Source organism: Eutrigla gurnardus (genome assembly GCF_963514095.1).
Source record: "Eutrigla gurnardus genome assembly, chromosome: 21".
Classification (NCBI taxonomy): Eukaryota; Metazoa; Chordata; class Actinopteri; order Perciformes; family Triglidae; genus Eutrigla; species Eutrigla gurnardus.
Genome location: NC_139932.1, coordinates 19,793,615 through 19,807,194, shown reverse-complemented (window position 1 = coordinate 19,807,194; position 13,580 = coordinate 19,793,615). Strand labels below are relative to the sequence as shown.

Sequence of the window (13,580 nt, the reverse complement as noted above, 5' to 3'; positions counted from 1 at the left end):
AGAGGAAAGAGGAGGAAGAGAGGAGAAAAGAGGTGGTGGAGAGGAGGAAAGAGGAGGAGAGGATGAAGTAGAGAGAGGAGGAGGGGAAAGGGGAGAGGAGATGGAGATGAGGAAAGAGGAGGGAGAGGAGAGGTGGAAAGAGGTAGAGATGATGTAAGAGGAGGTATAGAGAGGAGTAGAGGAAAGAGGAGGTAGAGAGGAGAAAAGAGGAGGTAGAAATGAGGACAGAGGAGGAGGTAGAGAGGTGGCGAGGAGGAGAGGGGAGGTGGAGAGGAAAGAGGAGGAAGAGAGGGGGTAGAGAGGAGGAGAGGGGAGGTGGAGAGAGGTGGAAAGAGGAGGTGGAGAGGAGGAGGAAAGAGGAGAGGAGGAGGGGGAAGTAGAGACAGGAGGAAAGAGGAGAGGAGGTGGAGATGAGGAAAGAGGAGGTAGAGATGAGGTAAGAGGAGGTATAGAGAGGAGGAGTAGAGGAAAGAGGAGGAAGAAAGGGGGTAGAGAGGAGGAGAGGGGAGGTGGAGAGAGGAGGTGGAGAGGAGGAGAGACCTTTCCACAGAGACGTCTCAGTTCCAGAGATGATTTCTCAGTTCATGAGTAATATTTCTGTCTGTGTTCACACGAGGAACCTGTCGTCTGCATTAAAGACGAGGAGTATTTGAAAAAGAAAGTTGGGTTAAAGACAGTTGGCTGGTCACAGCAGGAAAAGAACAGCTGCTACTAATAAAACGATGGCTCAGTAAGCTGTGAAGTCCACCAGGAAACCGTGAAACCCAAGCAGCTAAATGGGCTTAATGTCATACTATTAAATATGATATAATTCCACATTTGCAGCAGAATCCGTGTTTCTCAGAAAACAGACGTTTGTCATGAAATGTTGCAACTTGTTGCTTTAATGAGCTTCCTTGCAAATATCCAATATAAACACACACATTCAAATCTCCATAATCATTAACAACAACATTTAAAAATCATGATTCATACAAATGTAAAACTGCCACTCAAGCCCCGGTGATGTCACTGCATGCTGTTGAGGAACTTGCCGTGTTCGTCTCCGCGAGGCTGCAGCAGCTCGCCGGCGATCTTTGGACCCTTTTTCTCCTGAAACAAACACACGAAGAGTCAGCTTTTCTTTCCACGACGACGTGAGACGTGAATCAGTGAGATATCAGTGAGATGTTTTACCTTCAGCATCCCGTCACGCTCCCATTTAAACAGGCCACAGTTACTGGAAAGGTAAAACAACATCGGTCATAAAGTACACGTCACCTCATCTGAGAAACCACCGGAAGGAACGAGAGCTTCTTACCTGCAGTGTTTGTTGGGCAGTCGGTCCAGAGCGATGGCTCTCTGTCCACAGGGACATTTGAAGAAGCGCTTGGTGGCGTCGTGCCACCGCAGGGCGTGATTCTCCTCAACGCAGCGATCTGCCGGCTTGAAGTAGGTGTAGCTACACTGGAAGCAGAGGATCGTGGGAAAATAACGGCTTACTCACGTGGCTCGTTGCACGGTCAACGCAGAGCAAACAGGAAATCACATGTATAAAAAGGGAAAATGGGATCTTTCAAATGATGGTCCATATGAATCAGAGATTTTAACCTAATTTGCATGCACATATCTGAACCAAACATTTACATTGAACTACCTTTTTACAGGAAACAGCACGACACTTCATCTCTCTGATGCCCTTCATCTTCTCCTCCATCTGCTCCTTCTTCACCAGAGGATCAAAGTAGCGCTCCTGCAGCTGGTACTCCGCCTGAGAGGGAGGGAGGGAGGAGATTCAGACACAAATGACAATGTTTTACATGTAGAAATACAGCTGGGTTCACACAAAAGAGGGTGAAATCAGAACAACAGCTGTAAATAAAAAAGGGCTAAAAAGTTTGGGTGGTCGTACCGCCTGCAGCGCAGCTCCGTGGCGAGATTTAGCGTTGAGGATCTTTTGAAACTCCTCTGACTGGATGTAGCGGAGCTGTTCTCTCTTCTTCTTCTGGGCCGGCTCCTCGTCCTCGTTACTGGACGATTCACCTGCTCAGTGAGGAAAAGTCGTACAAGTTGTAACAAGCAACAATGAAGTGGTTTCATACAGACCTAGAAATGCTTCATATACGGCGGCTGTGTACCTTTGGGTGAGGTCAGATTCTTTTCCACTCGGGCGCTGATCGAACCGTCGTCACTCCTCTTCCTCTTCACAGCGTTGGGGTCTTCCTTTTCAAGCCCCGCCCCTTTGGATCTCAGCTTCTTCAGAGCAGCCAGCTTGGCGGCCGACAGGCTGAGAGCGGGAGGCGGCGGCGGCGAGCTGTTCTCGAAGAAGAGGATGTCTTCGCCCTCGGAGAAGCCTCGGCCCAGGGTGGGGGCGTGGGGAGCTGCAGGGCTTTGCGTGGCCTTGGGGACCTCGGAGGCTGCTTTGGGGGACATCAGACCATCCCGGCCCAGCGAGGACGACGACGAGGACCCGGGTCTGGGCCCAGCTGAGCTCTGCAGCACCCTCTTCTGGATCTCGTTTGCCCTCCGCTGGCGGTTCTGCAGGAACTCCCGCTGCTTCTGTTTCTGTTGCTTCAGTAGATCCGACGCCGTGATGGACTGAAGCGGAGCGGCAGCTGCATCTTTGGAGACTAAAGAGGAATGAGAGGTTAATGAAAGGTGGACTTGAATGCAAGACAAATTAATATTCTGAGCCTGACTGTGGAGGTCGTGTACCTAAAGTGCTGCCCTGTGCCAAGTGCTTCTTCAGCTGCAGCGCTCCAGGCGTCGGCGCCGACAACAGGCCCTTAAATTCACTTGTACAACCTGAAACTTCTCCGGACTGCATGGCTAAGGGAAGAAAACACAAACAAATAAGAATTTAATAAAAGACAGTCCTGGGGTTCGTGTGTAAGAGAGAGGGAGACCATCAGTCCTCACCCAGCGTCTTGGCCTGTTTGACCAGCTGAGCCGAGCCTTTCACAAACAGCTTGTCCAGAGTCTTCTGGACGGGTTTGTTGGGTTTGGAAGACGTTCTGTAAACACATGAATGTAGAACAGACTCAGCAGTGAAAACAGGTTACAAAGATAAATAATTCATTGCTTGACGAGATAATGTGCAATAATGAAAGTTTCCATCGAAGATAACTCACAGTGAGGAGGCGCAGGCGGCCGAGGACACGCCGCCGTAGTAGAAGCCGTCCTGACACAGTCGATCTCTCAGGTTGCTGCCCTTCCCCTTCAGCTTGTTCGGACCTTTCCCAGAAAACGCCGACTGCAGCTCGGCCCTCTTCGAGCTCATCTGCTTGTACTGGGCTTTGACGTGATACTGGCAGAACTGGCACTCAAACTGGAAACAAGCACAGAGATAAGAGGGCTGGAACAGTGAAGCCACACACACACACACACACACACACACACACACACACACACACACAGTAGGAGAAGATGAACTCACCATGTTGACGATCTGAGAGCAGGGCTCTCCGTTCTTCTTGGCGGCCTTGCAGGTGCTGTAGTCCTGAGCTTCGCCCAGCACCAACACCTTCTGTGGGTGATCCACCGTCAGGCTCACCTGCACACGTTCAACACAAGACTACATTATCCACAATGCAACTGGAGCAGCGACAGTTCAGTCGGAAATCCGGGGGTTCTTATGCCAGTAGCGGCTAACGTAGCCTCCGGCCTCAAGCAGAGGGGAGGAGCGGTCTACAGAGGGCTTTAAGCTTAACTCCAGAAGCCCAGACTCAGTCTTCACACCCAACTGATGCTGACTCCAGTGACATCATTTATCATACTTCATACAGCTTTTCCCCCACATATTCCACAAAACCTGGAAACAAAGTTTGACGTGTAAAATCAGGGGAGTTCCTTCCTTTAAGGAGCCAAGAGACAAAGAACAAGCTGACAAACTGGTTTTACATTCAAACACGAAAAAGAAGACCCACCCCATCGTATCCCTCCTTCTGCTTCATGGGGTTCGGGTTGAGGATCCCGATCACGGTGCCCGGTTCCGTCTTCCAGTGCTCTTTGTGGACTTCACCAAACAGGAGCAGGGAGACAAACACGTCCAGGTTATGGAGGTCGTTCAGTTTCCAGATGCTGAAGGTTTTTCCCTGCGGAGAGGAAGCACTCAAGTCAACAACAACAGCTGCTACCACGTACGCACGTCCATGCCACATTACTGCCTCCGAGAGAGAAAACCGTGGGCCCTGAAGGGGCGAGGAAATGTTTGTGACTCAGAGGGTCACAACCAGGTTTGTGAGGTGTGGGCGTCGACCTACACTGCTGTTGCTTTGTGGCGTGACCTTGTTGACCAACACAGCGAAGGTCACCCAGTCGCTGTCCTCCAGCTTCTCCCGAGTCAAACGCTCCGGCACCTGCGACAGACGGATCAGACGGCGGTCGGCCATCTTGCGGTCCATCTCGCTGGAGGAAACACGCGGTTTTCTGAAACCCCCCCAAAAAAGAGCCCAGATTTAGACTGAAACTCTGGATAAAAAAAGCTGATGTTTTATTTTAAAAAGCTTTGCATCACGTTAGTGTCCTCACCTGAGTCGAAGTCCTGAGTATTTCTCAACACCCACATCTTTAGGAAGGGGAGGAAGAGGAGACGGTCTAGGGGTTCCTGCTGGTCCAGCTGGTGCTGGTCTGCTCTGAGAGCCTGTAGGTGAACGCAGAGGAGGGAAAGCCTTGCTGGTGCCCTCTACTGGCTGGAAGGTGCTGCCGATCTTTATCTCCACCAGAGGACCTCTCTCTTCTGACAAACAGGGAAGAAAATACACTCAAATAAATGCACAAGCAACATTTTTGGATATAAATATCCCATCATTGTTGGAACCAGGACAAATAAATGGCACGTGAATGGCGTGAGGATACCTGGCGACGTGCTGGGTTTGGGATTGTGAGCTACTCTGGGTTTACGTTTGAAGGAGTCGGCATTGTTCAACTCATCCAAGAAGTCAGACGACTCCTGGACCTTCGGACCTCCTGCTCTGACCGGAGTGGATGAAGTTCCTGTCACAAGAAAAACAGACGCACAATCAGCTTTGTTGCCACTGTCCTTCATCGATTTATTCTCTATATTGTGTTGAATGTTTACCTGCTTGTGTCTTGGTCTTCTGTGTGCTCGGGGCTGGTTTGGCCTGGGTCCGTTTGGAGGTCTGTTGTCGTGTGGGTGTGGGGGTCACTGGTTTGAGGTCAGCCGGGGTCCCTGCAGTTGTGACTGGAGTGGTAGACGAGGGGGAAACCCTTTGGCTTGCTTCCAGCTGCTGCTGCATTCGCTGCATCTGTTCCTGCATCCGCTTCAGCTCGTCTGTGGAGGGAAGACACGGAGCTGGTGAAGGCGTTCATCGTACGTCAACTAGAAGCAGATTAGAGGAGAAACTTCAGCAGCATTCACCTTGTAAATCCTCCCTGGACCTGTCCATGCTATCACAGGCTTCCCCTCCACTTTCTATCCTCTTCGTGTCTTTCTCTTCTTTTTCAATATCATCCACATCTCCCAAGAGGTCCGACGCCGTGTCTTCCTTCTCTACGTTTCGCCCTTCCTCCTCAAGCCCCTCCTTGTACTCCTCATCACTGTCGGCGTCAAACAGGCCGTCCAAGTCATCCGCCTGCTCCTGACCGCCCTGATCTTCCTCGACTCCCTCGCTCTCAGCCAGCAGCGCCGTCAGAATGTCCAGATCATCCTCACCTGCACAGAGAAGACGTGATCCCATTCATGATATGACCTGATTCACAAAGCTGTACTTTAATGTGTTTTACATCCCATAATACTTACCGTCCATTTTTTTTTAGATGTAAATGGTGGCGCTGATTTCAGACGACCTGGTGACCTAAAGGAAGGAAGAGAACGGGACGATATTAAAATTAATATCACGATTATGTTGGCCTAAATAAATGTGATTCATGATATCATCCAGATAAACAGCAAACACACAACTTTTCTTAGTGAAAAAAAAAAATCAAACAATCTTAAATAAGATAAGACATTCATTTAAGGTGTGTTATTTAGTGTAGATATCAGGGTTAGATGTTGTGTCATGTATATGTGTACGTGTAAGCCCAATGCTATGAGGTTTAATCAAACATTCTCTACATAGTTTAGACCTATTACACAATAAATGAACCCTTGTTAAAGTCCTGCTGGGAAGTAATCTCACAGTGTCTGTCTGTCTGTCTGTCTGTCTGTCAACAGCAACCAAACACTGTTGTATAAAGAGATGAGTAAAGCATTGATTATCAGGGCAGACCTTTAAACTGACGTTTAAAAAGGTCCAACAGCTTTTAAGTCGTAAATGTCAACATTTAGGGGACAAGAATACGGTTAGTTATTTTCTGTGAAAGTCAAAATGTTGATCAAATAGTTTCTTTAAAATGTATTTGTTTGTTTACTCAAAGTAAACGAGACAGCCAACTTACCTGCGGTGTACCGGCTTTGCTAGCTCTAACGCAACTATTACGGCTTTTACGACGACGTCCAATCCGTCAACGTGTTGTTTGTTTCACAATAATGATCACTAAACGTAGTTGTGAACGAGTCATAAATGATGTCGTGTAAAATCCACGCATGAAGCGTATCTTCTTTAAGAACCGGAGACCGGAGCGAGGGAGAAAAATCCAAACTGGCGCTAAACGAAGGACCCCGCTGTGTTGTCAAAGTCCCGGTAGCTGCCCAACGATCTGCCTGTCTTAAAAGAGAAGTTCATATAGTCATAGAATGGATTTAAAATTAATTTAAAGTATGTATTCCTATGTGATATAAAATATATATTAAACGACACAACTTTTTTATGATATTGATTTTGTTGCAAAATTTGTTCACGTCTGACAATGGAAGTAACTTGCATTCTTTCAAATGGCCATTAGGGGGCGATTCCTTTTGTATAACCTCAGTAAACATAGTGAATTTATTGTTTCAATCTCTAGTTTCAAGTCTCATTCAATACAACATGATGTTTATTTAGTAAATGATGGTCCATAGCCCATTAACCAGAAACACCACACCACTATTTACACCATTGCTTTACATTTCCAAAGGATTCAAGTCATATTTAAAAAAAAATCTCTATTGCACAAACTATGACAGGTATTTTGGTCAAATTTAAATATCACTATGTTCAGATGCAATTATGCTTCATTTTATCAAGTGTTTTTTTTTATAGTCAGAAATAATCTTCCAGGTTTTGTTACATTACAATATGATTAAAAGCAGACAGAAATGTATTGATTTCTTTTATTTTTCATTCACAGAAGTACAACATGGAATCTGATATCATTTATAATGTACAGACCAGAGATTCTGCAGGGCACTGGAAGCTCCTGCACATAGTCTTATAAAGGCTGTGGCTTACAATGACTGGTTAACTCACAAGTTAAATACGTTTTTAATACAGAGTATCTTCTGAGCAAAATATAAATCTTCATATTAAAGTGCCTGTGTGGTGCATGCACACTAACATCCCCAGTCTCGATCTAAAATATCCTTTCCAAGCAAAGAGGAAAGAAAGAATTCAATTTGACTTTCATGAGGAAACCAATAAATAATTAAATTGCCTTCAACTGTCAAATACAGCTTGTAAAGGCGGGGTAGACAGTGGCAAATTAAAGTCTTAAAATCAAAGGCTTCATGCAGTCTAGACTCGACGTGGGTCCAGAACCTGCATGATGTGCACGACAATATGTTGTTCTATTCCAAATCTTTAAAGGCAATTCTCAAATTTAACAAACTAGAGAGGAGCGATTCTTTTCATAAGTCATTCTTATACTTGAATCCCACCAAAAGGAAGAGTGTTGCCATCCTACAATGAGTTTACGGTGAAGAGCTGCAGGTATAAACAGAGGAAGACTCAGATTCTCGTGGATGCTTGTAATGCTGGAGGTCTAGTTGATGCAGTCCATGATGTGGATCTGCAGGGAGTCCAGGTCCGGCAGGATCTCGTTACACTTGGGACAGGCGTGTTCGGGGATGTTCCCCTGATGCTGCCAGTCGAGACCTGAGAGGAAGAGACACTGATCACACTCAGGCTGCACTTCCTCCCCGACTGAGATGAAGAGGCGGTTAAATTCATAGTTCGACATTTTGGGGAAATATGCTTATTCACTTTCTTGTTGAGAGTTAATGAGAAGACAGATACCACTCTCATGTCTGTACGCTGAATATGAATATGAATCTAACGCCAGCAGCAGGTTAGCTTAGCTTAGCTTAAAGACCAGAATCAGAGGGGAAAGGTCAAACTAACACATCTAAACTAATTAGCATGTTATGTGCCGTTTGTTCAAAACATATTTGTGGAAATGCAAAAACATTTGAACCAATTTTTAAAGGAGTCATCACCCGGAAATCGCAATTTCTCTTGTTAAAACATGCATATCTGTGTTTGACCTCAGTTGAAACTTGCCTGAAAGGCTGGAGTTTGAAAGTGGCGCCGTTTTTTCGCTTCTGCTCTTTTTCCGAACAGGAATAGCACACAAGGGTGTGCATTCCTAAAGCACGAGATTTTGATTCTGCGCCTTCGGTGACGTCACCGTGGCGGCTACTTGCATAAGCCCACCCCTCTTTCACCACCCAACCCCGCCCCGTCCGCTACCTGAAATCGCCGAAGCGCCGCCATTATGTTTTGGAGTCTGCATGCAGGCAAGCCCCCCCGGCTCTGTCCTTCCTGCGGCGAATCAACGCGCGCCTCATTACATATTATACAATGCACATCCGGACCAGTCAAAACCTCGCGCGTAATCTCGCGTGATAAAATCGCGGTACGAAAAAGGGTCAGAACAAGCTCAATGTTTGATTAAAAATTTTTTTTTTTTTTCTAATAAGTTTTACGAATTGATCCAAAGCGATCCAAGGGGGGCTGGATACGTATAAAACCAGGTGATGACTCCTTTAAGTGACTATTCTTTTAAAAGGAGCACTCTGCAGGATCTAGTGACATCTAGTGGTGATGTTACAGATTGCATCCAACTGAATGCCCCCTTCCGCTCACCCCTCCTTTTCCAAGCGACAAACTACGGTGGCTTCCAGGTAACGTGAAAATGGGAGAGGCTGGAGAGGAAGTACGCTTATGTTCATTAAAAAATAAAATAAAGTACCTCTTCCAACCAGACTCGGTCCGGCTCCATGTGGATTTCCTCCCAGTGACACATGTCTCTTCTGCATCTCATTCAGCGACCGCCTGTAGGAACAAAAGTGGATGTTTATGGAAATGTATTTGGTAACCATGGTAACACCAGACCAGGTGAAGTCAACAGCGGGTGTAAAAGCACACTTGTGACTTCATACCTGCCCATCGAGTCGATCTCCTCCTGCAGCTGGTTGTTCTGCTTCTTCACGTACTCCAGCTGAGCGGCCAGACGCTCCCTCTCTTCGTGGAGTTTCTCCCTCGCTGCTCGCTCCGCGTAGAAGTCCGAGGAGTAGACCTCCGCCTGCAGTTCAACACAAGGCATGATGACCGCCGTGACACCGCAGGTCTGATACCTCGGGTCCAATGACAGACACTGACCTGAGCCTGGAACACAGATATGGTCTGCAGCTCCTCCTCCTTCTGGAAGATGTCCTGCTTCATGTGATCGATGTGGACCTGTTTGGCAGCCAGGGCCTCCTCGGCGGCAGTCAGCTGTTCCTGCAGCTGGTCCACCACCTCCTTCTGCACCAGCTGAGACTGCAAGACCAGAGTTCATACTCTTAGAACCGCAGTAGGAGGAAATAATCAGAATTTGATCAGTTGCCACGTAAACGGACCTCTCTCTTCTTCTTCTCCTCTTTCAGTTCATTGTAGTCTTCAAACAGCTTGGTGTAGGCATCCTTCAGTTGGGCCAGGTTGCTCCTGTGAGGGAGGAAGTTAGGGGGTTACCGGTGACTCAGTGTGTGAATATAGGCTGAACACAACCGGTGAACTCACCTCTCCTCCCCGGACTTCCTCTGCTCTATCAGGCTCTGAGCCTGCATGCTGTCCAGCTGCAGCTTCAGCCGGTCGTTCTCCGTCTGGACGGCCTGTTTCTCCCCCAGCTGAGCCTTCAGTGTGACCACGTCCTGCTCCACCTCCCGACATCTACACGCAAGAGAACAAATTAATAAGTACGGGTCAAGATCAGGAACCAGCATCAAATTTGAAATAACAGTATAAACGGTGGCCGTAATAGTTGGAGCACATGTTTATTTTTGTTTTTGTTGACTCCTCCCCTAAACAGTTTGCATGTTAGGATGTGACAGTGTAACGGATGTCGGCCTAACCTGTCCTGCAGGTTCTTCTTCATGCCTTCTGCTTCGTCCAGCTTGCTCTGCGCCTGCTGCAGCTCTTTGAACAGCGTCCTCATCTGAGACTTCAGGTTCTCCACCTCAGACGCCGCCTGAACAATATCGACACGATGACACACAAACGTTACGATGAGGAAACTAGACTTTGCATCAGCGGACCTCTGTGACTGTCCAGTACACTTCTTTAAATGTGATCAAGCATCAGAGTACACAGTATTCAATACTGAGTAAAAAATACCTTTTCCTCTTTCCCAGAATCCTCCTTGATCTCTGAAGTCTCTGCTTGGGTGGTCTGTGTTGATTTCTCCACGTTAGCCTTCCTCTCCTCCAGCTCTCGAATTCTGTCGGATAATAACGAAATGTGTCAGGAAAAACAAGTTTCAAGAGGCGAGATGAGATCAAAACCAAATCATTTCCATGAAAACAAAACAGAAATATGTCATTTCCTGAAAAAAAGAGCAAGAAAGCACCAACAGCTTGACTTTCCTGTGTTTTCCTGACGCTATGAACTCAGTTCCAACTAACACATTCAGCTCTGAGAAGTGGCCGTCCTCTACCTGGCAGCAGAAGACTGAAGCTCGGCCTGCAGCCGCTCGGCCCGTTGCGTCTCGTTCCTCAGTGACTGGAGCAGCTGGCTGACGGTCATCTCCTCGCTGTCCAGCCGGGACGCCGTCATGCTCAGATCCGGGCGTCTGCTGCGCTCGGAACCGCACACGTCGTTCACGCCATCGACACCTCCGTCCTGAGAATAAAACCCAAAGTAACCCAGTTACACCCCAAACGTTTGGCTTTACCTCAAAATCACAGGAAAATCTGATGGGGATTTATTTTATATAACAAGGAGTAATTGTAGAAAACATGAATAAGACTCGTCTAAAACAGCACGGCTGGAAGATGTAGCATTGATTATGTGGGAATGTCTAATTGCTTTACGTGTGTGTGTGTGTGTGTGTGTGTGCGTGCGTGTGTGTGTGTGTGTGTGTGTGTGTGTGCGTGTGTGTGTGTGTGTGTGTGTGCTGCTCCTCACCGAGACTCTGATGATCTCAATGAAGGAGTCGTCGTGCGAGTCCTGCTCCGCCTTCAGCTGCAGCTCCGTGTTCATGGCCACCAGGTCGTTCTTCTCTGCCTGCAGACGAGCAACCTGGGCACGCAGGGCGTCCGGCTCAGCGCTCTGATTGGACGACAACGCACGTCACCAGGGCAGATTACTGAGTAGGTAAAGGCTGGTTTGACCCAATCAATCAAATATCAACTAAATAAATCAGTATCAGGGTTGCACCCTCACCAGTGAGCCGCCCCCTCTCCTCCCTTCGTCCTCCATCCTCCGGCCCAGCTCCCGGTTTTGGAGGGTCAGCGCCTCCATGCGGCCCCGAGCCTCCTCCAGCCTGCTCTCCAGGAAGTCCCGCTCCTCCCGCTGCTTCTCCCGCCACGCAGACAGACCCTCGAAACGATCCTTCATCGTCAGGTTGGTCTGACGCAGGGCCTCTGAGCAAAGAGTCACAGACTTTCTAATACATGAACACAATGAAACAGCTGTGAAGCCACTAACCACGCATCACCTGCTCTCACCTTTCAGGTCTCGGTTCTCCTGGATGAGGATGTTCATCTGCTGCAGGGTTTCCTCCAGCGTGCACGTCTGACCGGGAGAGCGAGAGATGTCGCCGTTCATCATGAAGCCTCCAGACGCCATGACTCTGAGAGGGAGGGAATAGTTTGAATATGAATACAAATGTTGCTACGCACTACAAACTATCAGGAGGAATGGACATTTACATATAATTGACTCCCATTACTAGTTCCATTGTTACCTTCCTTGGAATATTGGACTTATTATTGGATTTATTATGATGTATTCTGGGCATAATCACCCACAGGAACAAATGGGGACTGACTATTTCTATCTAATATACTCGCATAAAAATCATACAATAAAAATAGTGAATTTCTACTATTATTTAACCCGCATTATTAACTTAACCCCTGTGTTTTTTTTTTGTCAACAGAGCACATTGAAAACAATTAAATAAATAAAAAAGAATCTCCACGCTGACATCATCAAATGACTCAGGGTTTCAGCACGCAGCAGCAGGTCACATGGGATATAACACATTACTGACGGATAGATGATAACATGACATATGACGGTTAAACTGGGACACCACAGTTAACCGCAGCGTCATAAATGCTACTTTAAAGTCAGAATACTACAGCAACACGTCACTGTGAAAATATGATGTATATATATATATTTTAAACACATATATATGGTCACGTAAATGTTAATTTCGCTTTCTTCAGGTGGGCCTATCCTGCGTGCGACTTCTTGTCAACACTGGAAAAAAAAAAGTTAGCTGTAACTTACAGAACCCGGATGCGGATTAGCCCGAGCCAAAGTGCGTCACGCCAAACGTCAGAAACGCGTAGAGATGTTTTCGCTGACCTGCCGTCGACTCCGGGACTAAACGCAGTCTGGCCGCTCGCTCCAGAAACGCATAGAAACGCTGGGAGACGATAAATAGTGTCGATCAACTGGGAGTGTTGCTTCTGGTTTCGCTAGGTCAAGTCACGAACGGTAAACGAAGCACTTCCGGTGATTGTTTTCAAAATAAAACCGCACGTTGTGTTACGTTGTTCTGTTTAGTCAGAGAAAGGTACAAATATTTAAACAATGCTTTTGAAAATATTTATATTATTTTTTTTAAAAGTTGGCTTTTATGTTAGAACCCGTGCTCAAACTTGAAAGCCACTTGATTCGACTATCTTCAAGTTTAGGCTCTTATTCTGAAAGTCGTTTGCCTTACTTTTCCTGTGAACGTTAACCGTAACTGCCGCTGGTTCGACGCAGGCCCCGGCTGCCTTGAAGTGACGTCACTGAGTAGCAAATAGATCTTAGTATCATGACAGCTGTATAAATGAAGCGACAGGTCCATCCGCATGTTTTACGCGTCAGTGAGGGCCGGGCGGCTGAGGGCGGGGACAGAGGGCGGGGACAGCCGGGGACAGCGGTTGGCTAATGGCGGGAATTCCCTTCAGGAGTCACCTTGCACTTTGACCAGAAAGGAAAAACCACACTCAAGACTCGCCAACCTGCCATGTTAATGCGGCAACTGAACAATAATATAATATAATATAACTTGTCCTGGTGTAGTAAATGTAGATATTAAAATGTTTTTTTTTACAATAAGACTCAACATTTTCTTTTTGCTTTAGTCAAACATTTTGTACAATAATACAAATTCAACATAAATAAAACAAAATATCACAGATTCGATTGATTTAGATGCAAAACAAAAAATATTTCATGCTGTTCACGCCAGTGTCCACTAGATGGCAGTGTTTTAAAGGAAAACTCCACAGCTGTAAA

General features: G+C 46.9%; 2 protein-coding genes across 3 annotated transcripts; both read right to left on the bottom strand.

Annotated features, from left to right (window-relative positions):
- Nucleotides 1-872: 872 nt before the first annotated feature.
- mcm10 (minichromosome maintenance 10 replication initiation factor) lies at nucleotides 873-6,564 on the bottom strand. The gene is made up of 18 exons (XM_084038443.1): nucleotides 6,382-6,564; nucleotides 5,741-5,795; nucleotides 5,360-5,653; nucleotides 5,060-5,272; nucleotides 4,837-4,974; nucleotides 4,510-4,717; nucleotides 4,242-4,407; nucleotides 3,906-4,073; nucleotides 3,416-3,532; nucleotides 3,111-3,307; nucleotides 2,899-2,993; nucleotides 2,695-2,808; nucleotides 2,118-2,609; nucleotides 1,892-2,022; nucleotides 1,637-1,750; nucleotides 1,301-1,446; nucleotides 1,177-1,219; nucleotides 873-1,092 (listed from the first exon to the last, which is right to left on the bottom strand). Exons 2-18 carry the CDS (start codon nucleotides 5,745-5,747, stop codon nucleotides 1,009-1,011), a joined length of 2,727 nt encoding a protein of 908 aa, XP_083894569.1. The 5' UTR covers nucleotides 5,748-5,795; nucleotides 6,382-6,564; the 3' UTR covers nucleotides 873-1,008.
- A 617-nt stretch (nucleotides 6,565-7,181) lies between these two features.
- Nucleotides 7,182-12,797, bottom strand: optn (optineurin). 2 transcript variants are annotated; one of them, XM_084038739.1, is made up of 13 exons: nucleotides 12,657-12,797; nucleotides 11,786-11,910; nucleotides 11,502-11,701; nucleotides 11,244-11,387; nucleotides 10,774-10,958; nucleotides 10,455-10,557; nucleotides 10,193-10,308; nucleotides 9,861-10,010; nucleotides 9,701-9,785; nucleotides 9,462-9,620; nucleotides 9,242-9,384; nucleotides 9,052-9,134; nucleotides 7,182-7,955 (listed from the first exon to the last, which is right to left on the bottom strand). In XM_084038739.1, exons 2-13 carry the CDS (start codon nucleotides 11,904-11,906, stop codon nucleotides 7,843-7,845), a joined length of 1,602 nt encoding a protein of 533 aa, XP_083894865.1. In that variant the 5' UTR covers nucleotides 11,907-11,910; nucleotides 12,657-12,797; the 3' UTR covers nucleotides 7,182-7,842. The 2 variants fall into 2 exon arrangements, with proteins under 2 accessions (XP_083894865.1, XP_083894864.1); XM_084038738.1 differs by having other exon boundaries at nucleotides 12,579-12,733.
- Nucleotides 12,798-13,580: the final 783 nt, after the last annotated feature.